General features: G+C 38.8%; 1 protein-coding gene across 4 annotated transcripts in view; it reads left to right on the top strand.

Annotated features, from left to right (window-relative positions):
- LOC133536439 (anthrax toxin receptor 2-like) overlaps positions 1–14,940 on the top strand; it is a 56,641-nt gene that overhangs the window by 21,580 nt on the left and 20,121 nt on the right. For all 4 annotated transcript variants that reach the window (XR_009802463.1, XM_061876961.1, XM_061876960.1 and 1 more), the window contains exons 7-9: positions 6,165–6,245; positions 6,308–6,368; positions 10,489–10,584. Coding sequence is in view for 3 of the 4 variants with exons in the window: in XM_061876961.1 (XP_061732945.1) it covers positions 6,165–6,245; positions 6,308–6,368; positions 10,489–10,584 (238 nt within the window). In the remaining variant the exon portion in view is untranslated. The remainder of the gene's footprint in view (positions 1–6,164; positions 6,246–6,307; positions 6,369–10,488; positions 10,585–14,940) is intronic.

Below are 14,940 nucleotides of genomic sequence, written 5' to 3'. Positions count from 1 at the left end.
AGCCAATTTGCTCAATTAACATTTAGTTAATAAATCTATATATTTATAAAAAGAATGGGTATTTCTGTCCGTCATTCCGTCGTATATTTTTTTTCCTTTTACAGAAGGTCTTTTGAAGAGAATAAATGATAAAAAAAACACTTAATTGAACGGCTTAAAAGAGGAGAAAACACGAAAAAAATTCAAATTAAATTTCGAAACATAGTTGATCTTCAATTTCGACTCTTTAAAATTCAAAATTCAACCGAAAAAAATGAAGAGAAAAACTAGCTAATTTGAATCTTTTTGAAAAAATAAATTTATGGAACATTATTAGTAATTTTTTCCTGATTAAAATTAATTTTTGAATTTTGATGACATGTTTTAAATAGGTTAAAATCCAATCTGCACTTTGTTAGAATATATAACAAATTGGACCAAGCTATATTTCTAACAATGACAAATCATTATTTCTTCTAGATTTTCCAGAACAAAAATTTTAAAAGAAATTCAAAACACTTTGAAATGAGATTTAAATTTGATTCTACAGATATTCTAGATTTGCCAGAATATTTTTTTTCGAATTTTAATCATAATAAATTTGAAGAAATATTTCACAAATATTCTTTGTCGAAAAAACAGCAGCTAAAATGAAGAATTAAATTAAAATGTATTTATTATTCTTTACAATAAAAAATTGTTTACTTGAACATTGATTTAAATTGTCAGGAAAGAAGAGGAAGGAATTTAAAAGATAAAAAAGTATATGTGTTTAAAAATTCTTAAGTCATTTTTAAGGTTGTATTTTTTCTTTAAAATTGTCTTTCTGAAAGTTATAAGAAGATTTAAATTTTATTCTACAGATATTCTAGATTTGCCGGAATATTTTTTTTTATTTTTAATCATAAAATGTTTGAAGAAATATTTCACAAGTATTCTTCGTCGAAAAAACAGCAGCTAAAATGAAGTATTAAATTAAAATGTATTTATTATTCTTTACAATAAAAAAAAAAATACTTAAACATTGATTTAAATTATCAGGAAAGAAGAGGAAGGAATTTAAAAGGTAAAAAGGTATATGTGTTTAAAAATCCTACGTCATTTTTAAGGTTGTATTTTTTCTTTAAAATTGTCTTTCTGAAAGTTATAAGAAGCAAAGTAAAAAAATAAATGAATTTATTTAAACAAGTGAAGTCTTTAAAGTATTTTCTTGGATTTTCAAATTCCTGCGATGAGGTGGCGACTTGTCCAGGGTGTACACCCCCTTCCGCCCGAATGTAGGTGAGACAGGCGCCATCTCTATTGTCTCTTACATAGGCTTATGAATCTGTCCATCTCTATTGTCTCCTACATAGTCTTATGAATCTGTCCATCTCTATTGTCTCCTACATAGTCTTATGAATCTGTCCATCTCTATTGTCTCTTACATAGGCTTATGAATCTGTCCACCTCTATTGTCTCCTACATAGTCTTATGAATCTGTCCATTCCTATTGTCTCCTACATAGTCTTATGAATCTGTCCATTCCTATTGTCTCCTACATAGTCTTATGAATCTGTCCATCTCTATTGTCTCCTACATAGTCTTATGAATCTGTCCATCTCCATTGTCTCCTACATAGTCTTACGAATCCGTCCATTCCTATTGTCTCCTACATAGTCTTATGAATCTGTCCACCTCTATTGTCTCCTACATAGTCTTATGAATCTGTCCATCTCTATTGTCTCCTACATAGTCTTATGAATCTGTCCATTCCTATTGTCTCCTACATAGTCTTATGAATCTGTCCATCTCTATTGTCTCCTACATAGTCTTATGAATCTGTCCATCTCCATTGTCTCCTACATAGTCTTACGAATCCGTCCATTCCTATTGTCTCCTACATAGTCTTATGAATCTGTCCACCTCTATTGTCTCCTACATAGTCTTATGAATCTGTCCATCTCTATTGTCTCTTACATAGTCTTATGAATCTGTCCACCTCTATTGTCTCCTACATAGTCTTATGAATCTGTCCATCTCTATTGTCTCTTACATAGTCTTATGAATCTGTCCATCTCTATTGTCTCCTACATAGTCTTATGAATCTGTCCATCTCTATTGTCTCCTACATAGTCTTATGAATCTGTCCATCTCTATTGTCTCCTACATAGTCTTATGAATCTGTCCATCTCTATTGTCTCTTACATAGTCTTATGAATTTGTCCATCTCTATTGTCTCCTACATAGTCTTATGAATCTGTCCATCTCTATTGTCTCCTACATAGTCTTATGAATCTGTCCACCTCTATTGTCTCCTACATAGTCTTATGAATCTGTCCATCTCTATTGTCTCCTACATAGTCTTATGAATCTGTCCATCTCTATTGTCTCCTACATAGTCTTATGAATCTGTCCACCTCTATTGTCTCCTACATAGGCTTATGAATCTGTCCATCTCTATTGTCTCCTACATAGTCTTATGAATCTGTCCATCCCTATTGTCTCCTACATAGTCTTATGAATCTGTCCATCTCTATTGTCTCTTACATAGTCTTATGAATCTGTCCATCTCTATTGTCTCCTACATAGTCTTATGAATCTGTCCATCTCTATTGTCTCCTACATAGTCTTATGAATCTGTCCACCTCTATTGTCTCCTACATAGTCTTATGAATCTGTCCATTCCTATTGTCTCCTACATATTCTTATGAATCAGTCCATCCCTATTGTCTCTTACATAGTCTTATGAGTCTGTCCATCCCTATTGTCTCCTACAGAGTCTTATGAATCTGTCCATTCCCATTGTCTCCTACATAGTCTTATGAATCCGTCCATCTCTATTGTCTCCTGCATAGTCTTACGAATCCGTCCATTCCTATTGTCTCCTACATAGTCTTATGAATCTGTCCATTCCCATTGTCTCCTACATAGTCTTATGAATCTGTCCACCTCTATTGTCTCCTACATAGTCTTATGAATCTGTCCATTCCTATTGTCTCCTACATAGTCTTATGAATCAGTCCATCCCTATTGTCTCTTACATAGTCTTATGAATCTGTCCATCCCTATTGTCTCCTACATAGTCTTATGAATCTGTCCATTCCCATTGTCTCCTACATAGTCTTATGAATCCGTCCATCTCTATTGTCTCCTACATAGTCTTACGAATCTGTCCATTCCTATTGTCTCCTACATAGTCTTATGAATCTGTCCATTTCTATTGTCTCCTACATAGTCTTATGAATCTGTCCATTCCCATGTCTCCTACATAGTCTTACGAATCTGTCCATTCCTAATATCTCCTACATAGTCTTATGAATCTGTCCATTCCTATTGTCTCCTACATAGTCTTATGAATCTGTCCATTCCTATTGTCTCCTACATAGTCTTATGAATCTGTTCATCTCCATTGTCTCCTACATAGTCTTATGAATCCGTCAATTCCTATTGTCTCCTACATAGTCTTACGAATCAGTCCATTCCTATTGTCTCCTACATTTTCTTGTGAATCTGTCCATCTCTATTGTCTCCTACATAGTCTTATGAATCTGTCCATTCCTATTGTCTCCTACATAGTCTTATGAATCTGTCCACCTCTATTGTCTCCTACATAGTCTTATGAATCCGTCCATCTCTATTGTCTCCTACATAGTCTTATGAATCTGTCCACCTCTATTGTCTCCTACATAGTCTTATGAATCTGTCCACCTCTATTGTCTCCTACATAGTCTTATGAATCTGTCCACCTCTATTGTCTCCTACATAGTCTTATGAATCTGTCCATCTCTATTGTCTCTTACATAGTCTTATGAATCTGTCCATCTCTATTGTCTCCTACATAGTCTTATGAATCTGTCCATCTCTATTGTCTCTTACATAGTCTTATGAATTTGTCCATCTCTATTGTGTCCTACATAGTCTTATGAATCTGTCCATCTCTATTGTCTCCTACATAGTCTTATGAATCTGTCCACCCCTATTGTCTCCTACATAGTCTTATGAATCTGTCCATTCCTATTGTCTCCTACATAGTCTTATGAATCAGTCCATTCCTATTGTCTCCTACATAGTCTTATGAATCTGTTCACCTCTATTGTCTCCTACATAGTCTTATGAATCCGTCCATTCCTATTGTCTCCTACATAGTCTTATGAATCAGTCCATCCCTATTGTCTCTTACATAGTCTTATGAATCTGTCCATCCCTATTGTCTCCTACATAGTCTTATGAATCTGTCCATTCCCATTGTCTCCTACATAGTCTTATGAATCCGTCCATCTCTATTGTCTCCTACATAGTCTTACGAATCTGTCCATTCCTATTGTCTCCTACATATTCTTATGAATCTGTCCATCTCTATTGTCTCCTACATAGTCTTATGAATCTGTCCATTCCCATGTCTCCTACATAGTCTTACGAATCTGTCCATTCCTAATATCTCCTACATAGTCTTATGAATCTGTCCATTCCTATTGTCTCCTACATAGTCTTATGAATCTGTCCATTCCTATTGTCTCCTACATAGTCTTATGAATCTGTTCATCTCCATTGTCTCCTACATAGTCTTATGAATCCGTCAATTCCTATTGTCTCCTACATAGTCTTACGAATCAGTCCATTCCTATTGTCTCCTACATTTTCTTGTGAATCTGTCCATCTCTATTGTCTCCTACATAGTCTTATGAATCTGTCCATTCCTATTGTCTCCTACATAGTCTTATGAATCTGTCCACCTCTATTGTCTCCTACATAGTCTTATGAATCTGTCCATCTCTATTGTCTCCTACATAGTCTTATGAATCTGTCCACCTCTATTGTCTCCTACATAGTCTTATGAATCTGTCCATCTCTATTGTCTCTTACATAGTCTTATGAATCTGTCCACCTCTATTGTCTCCTACATAGTCTTATGAATCTGTCCATCTCTATTGTCTCTTACATAGTCTTATGAATCTGTCCATCTCTATTGTCTCCTACATAGTCTTATGAATCTGTCCATCTCTATTGTCTCTTACATAGTCTTATGAATCTGTCCACCTCTATTGTCTCCTACATAGTCTTACGAATCTGTCCATTCCTATTGTCTCCTACATAGTCTTATGAATCTGTCCATCTCTATTGTCTCCTACATAGTCTTATGAATCCGTCCATTCCTATTGTCTCCTACATAGTCTTACGAATCTGTCCATTCCTAATATCTCCTACATAGTCTTATGAATCTGTCCATTCCTATTGTCACCTACATAGTCTTATGAATCTGTCCATTCCTATTGTCTCCTACATAGTCTTATGAATCTGTTCATCTCCATTGTCTCCTACATAGTCTTATGAATCCGTCAATTCCTATTGTCTCCTACATAGTCTTACGAATCAGTCCATTCCTATTGTCTCCTACATTTTCTTGTGAATCTGTCCATCTCTATTGTCTCCTACATAGTCTTATGAATCTGTCCATTCCTATTGTCTCCTACATAGTCTTATGAATCTGTTCATCTCTATTGTCCCCTACATAGTCTTATGAATCTGTTCATCTCTATTGTCCCCTACATAGTCTTATGAATCTGTCCATCCCTATTCTCTCCTACATAGTCTTATGAATCTGTCCATTCCTATTGTCTCCTACTTTGTCTTATGAATCTGTCCATTCCTATTGTCTCCTACATAGTCTTATGAATCTGTTCATCTCTATTGTCTCCTACATAGTCTTATGAATCCGTCCATTCCTATTGTCTCCTACATAGTCTTATGAATCAGTCCATTCCTATTGTCTCCGACATAGTCTTATGAATCTGTCCATCTCTATTGTCTCCTACATAGTCTTATGAATCTGTCCATACCTATTGTCTCCTACATAGTCTTATGAATCTGTCCATCCCTATGGTCTCCTACATAGTCTTATGAATCTGTCCATTCCTATTGTCTCCTACATAGTCTTATGAATCCGTCCATTCCTATTGTCTCCTACATAGTCTTATGAATGATGAAGGCCGAGTGCTGCTCAGCACTTTGTGGCCTAAGGAGGAAGTCATTAGAGCGCTGTAATGCAATAATGCTAAACAAACTTCCTGCCCTGCTGTCATTAAAGTAGAAGATGAAAGCTCTCGGCCATATTTCCCTCCTGAAAAGCTACTGGAGAGATAAGAAAGCAGCCTCTGAGACTTCGAAGAGCCCAGGTTTAACAGCTGTGGTTATTTGTGTCGCAGCTTGCTGAAATAGCAGACGGCGCAGAACAGGTCTTCCCCGTGCTGTCGGGCTTCCACGCCCTCAAAGATGTCGTCAGCTCTGTGAGCAATCATCACCAACATTCATGTGAGACTATTAGTGACCCTCTTTGCACCGCACACAGATCCTCAAGCAGTCCTGCTCGGAAATATTCACCATAGAGCCGTCAACTGTTTGTGTCAATGGTGAGTTCCACATCCTGTGTGTCAATGTTTGTGTCAATGGTGAGTTCCACATCCTGTGTGTCAATGTTTGTGTCAATGGTGAGTTCCACATCCTGTGTCAATGGTGAGTTCCACATCCTGTTTGTCAATGGTGAGTTCCACATCATGTGTGTCAATGTTTGTGTCAATGGTGAGTTCCACATCCTGTGTGTCAATGTTTGTGTCAATGGTGAGTTCCACATCCTGTGAGTCAATGTTTGTGTCAATGGTGAGTTCCACATCCTGTGTGTCAATGTTTGTGTCAATGGTGAGTTCCACATCCTGTGTGTCAATGGTGAGTTCCACATCCTGTTTGTCAATGTTTGTGTCAATGGTGAGTTCCACATCCTGTGTGTCAATGGTGAGTTCCACATCCTGTGAGTAAATGTTTGTGTCAATGGTGAGTTCCACATCCTGTGAGTCAATGTTTGTGTCAATGGTGAGTTCCACATCCTGTGTGTCAATGGTGAGTTCCACATCCTGTTTGTCAATGTTTGTGTCAATGGTGAGTTCCACATCCTGTGAGTAAATGTTTGTGTCAATGGTGAGTTCCACATCCTGTGTGTCAATGTTTGTGTCAATGGTGAGTTCCACATCCTGTGTGTCAATGGTGAGTTCCACATCCTGTTTGTCAATGTTTGTGTCAATGGTGAGTTCCACATCATGTGTGTCAATGGTGAGTTCCACATCCTGTGTGTCAATGTTTGTGTCAATGGTGAGTTCCACATCCTGTGTGTCAATGGTGAGTTCCACATCCTGTTTGTCAATGGTGAGTTCCACATCATGTGTGTCAATGTTTGTGTCAATGGTGAGTTCCACATCCTGTGTGTCAATGGTGAGTTCCACATCCTGTTTGTCAATGTGTGTGTCAATGGTGAGTTCCACATCCTGTGTGTCAATGGTGAGTTCCACATCCTGTTTGTCAATGGTGAGTTCCACATCATGTGTGTCAATGTTTGTGTCAATGGTGAGTTCCACATCATGTGTGTCAATGTGTGTGTCAATGGTGAGTTCCACATCCTGTGTGTCAATGGTGAGTTCCACATCCTGTTTGTCAATGGTGAGTTCCACATCATGTGTGTCAATGTTTGTGTCAATGGTGAGTTCCACATCCTGTGAGTCAATGTTTGTGTCAATGGTGAGTTCCACATCCTGTGTGTCAATGTTTGTGTCAATGGTGAGTTCCACATCCTGTGTGTCAATGGTGAGTTCCACATCTTGTTTGTCAATGTTTGTGTCAATGGTGAGTTCCACATCCTGTGTGTCAATGGTGAGTTCCACATCCTGTGAGTAAATGTTTGTGTCAATGGTGAGTTCCACATCCTGTGTGTCAATGGTGAGTTCCACATCCTGTTTGTCAATGTTTGTGTCAATGGTGAGTTCCACATCATGTGTGTCAATGGTGAGTTCCACATCCTGTTTGTCAATGTTTGTGTCAATGGTGAGTTCCACATCCTGTGTGTCAATGTTTGTGTCAATGGTGAGTTCCACATCCTGTGTGTCAATGTTTGTGTCAATGGTGAGTTCCACATCCTGTGTGTCAATGTTTGTGTCAATGGTGAGTTCCACATATTGTGTGTCAATGGTGAGTTCCACATCCTGTTTGTCAATGGTCAGTTCCACATATTGTGTGTCAGTGGTGAGTTCCACATCCTGTTTGTCAATGGTGAGTTCCACATCATGTGTGTCAATGTTTGTGTCAATGGTGAGTTCCACATCCTGTGTGTCAATGTTTGTGTCAATGGTGAGTTCCACATCCTGTGTGTCAATGGTGAGTTCCACATCCTGTGTGTCAATGTTTGTGTCAATGGTGAGTTCCACATCCTGTGTGTCAATGTTTGTGTCAATGGTGAGTTCCACATCCTGTGTGTCAATGTTTGTGTCAATGGTGAGTTCCACATATTGTGTGTCAATGGTGAGTTCCACATCCTGTTTGTCAATGGTGAGTTCCACATATTGTGTGTCAATGGTGAATTCCACATCCTGTTTGTCAATGGTGAGTTCCACATCCTGTGTGTCAATGGTGAGTTCCACATCCTGTTTGTCAATGGTGAGTTCCACATCATGTGTGTCAATGTTTGTGTCAATGGTGAGTTCCACATCCTGTGAGTCAATGTTTGTGTCAATGGTGAGTTCCACATCCTGTGTGTCAATGTTTGTGTCAATGGTGAGTTCCACATCCTGGTTGTCAATGGTGAGTTCCACATCTTGTTTGTCAATGTTTGTGTCAATGGTGAGTTCCACATCCTGTGTGTCAATGGTGAGTTCCACATCCTGTGAGTAAATGTTTGTGTCAATGGTGAGTTCCACATCCTGTGTGTCAATGTTTGTGTCAATGGTGAGTTCCACATCCTGTGTGTCAATGGTGAGTTCCACATCCTGTTTGTCAATGTTTGTGTCAATGGTGAGTTCCACATCATGTGTGTCAATGGTGAGTTCCACATCCTGTTTGTCAATGTTTGTGTCAATGGTGAGTTCCACATCCTGTGTGTCAATGTTTGTGTCAATGGTGAGTTCCACATCCTGTGTGTCAATGGTGAGTTCCACATCCTGTGTGTCAATGTTTGTGTCAATGGTGAGTTCCACATCCTGTGTGTCAATGTTTGTGTCAATGGTGAGTTCCACATCCTGTGTGTCAATGTTTGTGTCAATGGTGAGTTCCACATATTGTGTGTCAATGGTGAGTTCCACATCCTGTTTGTCAATGGTCAGTTCCACATATTGTGTGTCAGTAGTGAGTTCCACATCCTGTTTGTCAATGGTGAGTTCCACATCATGTGTGTCAATGTTTGTGTCAATGGTGAGTTCCACATCCTGTGTGTCAATGTTTGTGTCAATGGTGAGTTCCACATCCTGTGTGTCAATGTTTGTGTCAATGGTGAGTTCCACATCCTGTGTGTCAATGTTTGTGTCAATGGTGAGTTCCACATCCTGTGTGTCAATGTTTGTGTCAATGGTGAGTTCCACATCCTGTGTGTCAATGTTTGTGTCAATGGTGAGTTCCACATCCTGTGTGTCAATGTTTGTGTCAATGGTGAGTTCCACATCCTGTGTGTCAATGTTTGTGTCAATGGTGAGTTCCACATATTGTGTGTCAATGGTGAGTTCCACATCCTGTTTGTCAATGGTGAGTTCCACATATTGTGTGTCAATGGTGAATTCCACATCCTGTTTGTCAATGGTGAGTTCCACATCCTGTGTGTCAATGGTGAGTTCCACATCCTGTGTGTCAATGTTCGTGTCAATGGTGAGTTCCAAATCCTGTGTGTCAATGTTTGTGTCAATGGTGAGTTCCACATCCTTTGTGTCAATGTTTGTGTCAATGGTGAGTTCCACATCCTGTGTGTCAATGTTTGTGTCAATGGTGAGTTCCACATCCTGTGTGTCAATGTTTGTGTCAATGGTGAGTTCCACATCCTGTGTGTCAATGGTGAGTTCCACATCATGTGTGTCAATGTTTGTGTCAATGGTGAGTTCCACATCCTGTGTGTCAATGGTGAGTTCCACATCCTGTTTGTCAATGGTGAGTTCCACATCATGTGTGTCAATGTTTGTGTCAATGGTGAGTTCCACATCCTGTGTCAATGGTGAGTTCCACATCCTGTGTGTCAATGTTTATGTCAATGGTGAGTTCCACATCCTGTGTGTCAATGGTGAGTTCCGAATCCTTTGTGTCAATGTTTGTGTCAATGATGAGTTCCACATCTTGTGTGTCACATCCTGTTTGTCAATGGTGAGTTCCACATCCTGTGTCAATTTTTGTGTCAATGGTGAGTTCCACATCCTGTGTGTCAATAGTGAGTTCCACATCATGTGTGTCATTTTTTGTGTCAATGGTGAGTTCCACATCCTGTGTGTCAATGGTGAGTTCCGAATCCTTTGTGTCAATGTTTGTGTCAATGATGAGTTCCACATCTTGTGTGTCACATCCTGTTTGTCAATGGTGAGTTCCACATCCTGTGTCAATTTTTGTGTCAATGGTGAGTTCCACATCCTGTGTGTCAATAGTGAGTTCCACATCATGTGTGTCATTTTTTGTGTCAATGGTGAGTTCCACATCCTGTGTGTCAATGTTGCCCTGACGTCACCACTTGGTCTGCAGAGTCCTTCAATGTGGTTCTGAGAGGCAGCGGCTTCAGCGGATCAAAGAGGACGGACAACGTTCTCTGCTTTCTAACAGTCAGTCACAACACATACAGTGAGTAAGACTTGACCTTCACTAGTCCTTGTGTACAGCCTTTGGTTCTATCCATCCAAGTCCAAGTACCTGGCCATCTGTTTCCAAAGACAAGATATTTAACGTTTCAACTGGTAAACTTTGTTATTTTTGCAAATATTAGCTCATTTGGAACGTGATGCCTGCAACATGTTTCAAAAAAGCTGGCACAAGTGGCAAAAAAGAGGTAGAAAGTTGAGGAATGCTCATCAAAGACTTATTTGGAACATCCCACAGGTGAACAGTCTACTTGAGAACAGGTGGGTGCTGTGATTGGCTGTAAAAGTGTGTGTGTGACAATCGTTAGTAGTTTTAACTTTTTAACTTTGAAAAGCAGCTTCCATGAAATGCTCACTCATTCACAAACAAGGATTGGGCGAGGGTCAGAAGGACAACCATCTCTGCAGCAATCCACCAATCAGGCCTCTATGGTAGATTGGCCAGACTGAAGCCATTTCTTAGTAAAAAGTTTGCCAAAATGCACTTGAAAGACTCTCAGACCGTGAGCAACTCAATTCTCTGGTCTGATGAGACAAAGATTGAAGTCTTTGGTGTGAATGTTTGGAAGGAAGCAGACACTGCTCATCACCAGGACAGTGCCATCCCTACAGTGACCATGGTGGTGGCGGCATCATGCTGTGGGGATGGTTTTCATTAGCAGGAACTGGGAGACTAGTCAGGATAGAGGGAAAGATGAATGCAGCAATGTACAGAGACATCCTGGATGAAAACCAATGCATCCCATTCAACTTGATGGTGCTTGAGAGGTGCTGCAAAGAGAATTGGGTGGAACTACCCAAAGATGGTGTGCTAGGTGTGTGGCATCGTATTGAAAAAAAACTTAAGGGTGTAATTGCTGCTATAGGTGCATCAACAAAGTATTGAGCATAGGTTGTAAATACTTAGGTACATTTGATTTATTGTTTATATTGAATTTGCCAAAAGTAAAGAAAAAAAAAAGAAAGCTTTTCACATTGTCACTATGGAGTATTGTCTGTAGAATTTTGAGGACACAAATGAATGTATGAATGTATTCCCTTTAGGAACAAGGCTGTAACATAAGAAAATGTGGAAAAAGGGAAGCACTCTGAATACTTTCCAGATGCGCTGTATTCAAATGTTGATTGTAACGTGCATCGTAGTTGTACAAACCCCGTTTCCATATGAGTTGGGAAATTGTGTTGGATGTAAATATAAACGGAATACAATGATTTGCAAATCCTTTTCAACCCATATTCAATTGAATGCACTACAAAGACAATTATTGATGTTCAAACTCATAAACTTTATTTTATTTTTTGCAAATAATTATTAACTTAGAATTTCATGGCTGCAACACGTGCCAAAGTAGTTGGGAAAGGGCATGTTCACCACTGTGTTACATCACCTTTTCTTTTAACAACACTTAATAAACATTTGGGAACTGAGGAAACTAATTGTTGAAGCTTTGAAAGTGGAATTCTTTCCCATTCTTGTTTTATGTAGAGATTCAGTCGTTCAACAGTCCGGGGTCTCCGCTGTTGTATTTTACGCTTCATAAACTGCCACACATTTTGATGGGAGACAGGTCTGGACTGCAGGCGGGCCAGGAAAGTACCCGCACACTTTTTTACGAAACCACGCTGTTGTAACACTTGTCTTGCTGAAATAAGCAGGGGCGTCCATGATAACGTTGCTTGGATGACAACATATGTTGCTCTAAAACCTGTATGGATCATTCAAATGGTGCCTTCACAGATCTGTAAGTTACCCATGCCTTGGGCACTAATAGACCCCCATACCATCACAGATGCTCGCTTTTGAACTTTGCGCCTATAACAATCCGAATGGTTATTTTCCTCTTTGTTCTGGAGGACACCCCGTCCTTTGTTTCCAAATATAATTTGAAATGTGGACTCGTCAGACCACAGAACACCTTTCCACTTTGCATCAGTCCATCTTAGGTGAGCTCGGGCCCAGCCAAGCCGGCGGAGTTTCAGGATATTGTTGATAAATGGGTTTGGCTTTTGCATAGTAGAGTTTTAACTTGCACTTACAGATGTAGCGACCGACTGTAGTTACTGACAGTGGTTTCAGGAAGTGTTCCTGAGACCATGTGGTGATATCCTTTACACGCTGATGTCGGTTTTTGATGCAGTACCGCCCGTAATATCATAATTTCTCTAGATTTTCTCAACTTTTTGATGATTTTACGGACCGTAGATTGTAAAATCCCCTAAATTCCTTGCAATAGCTCGTTGATAAATGTTGTTCTAAAACTGTTCGACAATATGCTTACAAAGTGGTGACCCTCGCCCCATCCTTGTTTGTGAATTACTTAGCATTTCATGGAAGCTGTTTTTATACCCAATCATGGCACCCACCTGTTCCCAATTAGCCTGCACACCTGTGGGATGTTCCATATAAGTGTTTGATGAGCATTCCTCAAGTTTATCAGTATTTATTTCCACCTTTCCCAACTTCTTTGTCACGTGTTGCTGGCATCAAATTCTAAAGTTAATGATTATTTGCACACAAAAAAAATGTTTATCAGTTTGAATATCAAATATGTTGTCTTTGTAGCATATTCAACTGAATATGGGTTGAAAAGGATTTGCAAATGATTGTATTCTGTTTATATTTACATCTAACACAATTTCCCAACTCATGGAAACGGGGTTTGTAAATATATGTATAAATATATGTATATTTTTATCTATATGTATGTGTATATATACTTATATGCATGTATATATGTATATAAAAATAGTGTATCAAGGTTTTTTTTCATTATACTTCTAAATAATTAGTCTAAAAAATGATATACTTGTATATTATACTTTTTTTGCAATTTATATAATATTATTTATTTATAACTTTTTTCTATTTTTTCCATCAATCCATTTTCCCCCGCAATTCCCGCCACTGTTTTTATTATCAGTGCCATGATGACACCTTTCACTTCCATTGTTATATACATGTGGCATATTGTCCTATTGTGTGTATTCTTTGCTTTTTTTTCTATTTATTTTATTTTCATAACACATAGCAATAATTACGTCCTGCCTTAACCTTGACAAGGTTTTTTCTAATAGCCGTCATTAGACCTTCTTTTACTGCTTGGCTGGTAGACAGAATATTATTTGGAGTGTGGTCCCTTAAGCTGCTTGTTATTGTTACTGAAATGTTTTCACTATTTACTCTTTGAAGTGTTGACTCTACTGCACTGCTCAGGGGTAACCTTACTTTCAACTTGTACTAGAACTAGAAACTAGCGTGCAGAAAGTGCTGTTTGGTGCAGATGTTTGCGCCGCAGTCATGAACAGTAGCCGCTTTAGTCCGAGGACAAGGGAGACATTATGAGAATTTATTAGGAATGGGAGAGATTAGATTGAGCCGCCACATGACCGCATCATATTTCTCGTCTTTCTTCCCTCTTTCAGCATTTTCTAGGGCCAATGCTACTGAAATGAAACTTGGAAACAGAAGATAGGGTCTACATTCTGTCTACAAACCCAGTTTCCATATGAGTTGGGAAATTGTGTTAGATGTAAATATAAACGGAATACAATGATTTGCAAATCATTTTCAACCCATATTCAGTTGAATATGCTACAAAGACAACATATTTGATGTTCAAACTGATAAACATTTTTTTTTTTTTGCAAATAATCATTAACTTTAGAATTTGAAGCCAGCAACACGTGACAAAAAAAGATGGGAAAGGTGGCAATAAATACTGATAAAGTTAAGAAATGCTCATCAAACACTTATTTAGAACATTCCCCTTGTGTGCAGGCTAATTGGGAACAGGTGGGTGCCATGATTGGGTATAAAAACAGCTTCCCAAAAAATGCTCAGTCTTTCCCAAGAAAGGATGGGGTGAGGTACACCCCTTTGTCCACAACTGCGTGAGCAAATAGTCAAACAGTTTAAGAACAACGTTTCTCAAAGTGCAATTGCAAGAAATTTTGGGATTTCAACATCTACGGTCCATAATATCGTCAAAAGGTTCAGAGAATCTGGAAAACACACTCCAAGTAAGCAGCATGGCCGGAAACCAACATTGAATGACCGTGACCTTCGACCCCTCAGACGGCACTTTATCAAAAACCGACATCAATCTCTAAAGGATATCACCACATGGGCTCAGGAAGACTTCAGAAAACCACTGTCACTAAATACAGTTCGTTGCTACATCTGTAAGTGCAAGTTAAAGCTCTACTATGCAAAGCAAAAGCCATTTATCAACCACATCCAGAAACGCCGCCGGCTTCTCTGTGCCCAAGATCACCAAAGATGGACTGATGCAAAGTGGAAAAGTGTTCTGTGGTTTGACGAGTGCACATTTCAAATAGT

This window comes from Nerophis ophidion, linkage group LG17 (genome assembly GCF_033978795.1).
Source record: "Nerophis ophidion isolate RoL-2023_Sa linkage group LG17, RoL_Noph_v1.0, whole genome shotgun sequence".
NCBI classification, from domain to species: domain Eukaryota; kingdom Metazoa; phylum Chordata; class Actinopteri; order Syngnathiformes; family Syngnathidae; genus Nerophis; species Nerophis ophidion.
The sequence above is the reverse complement of the archived record's forward strand: the minus strand, read 5'-3'. Positions and strand labels throughout refer to the sequence as shown.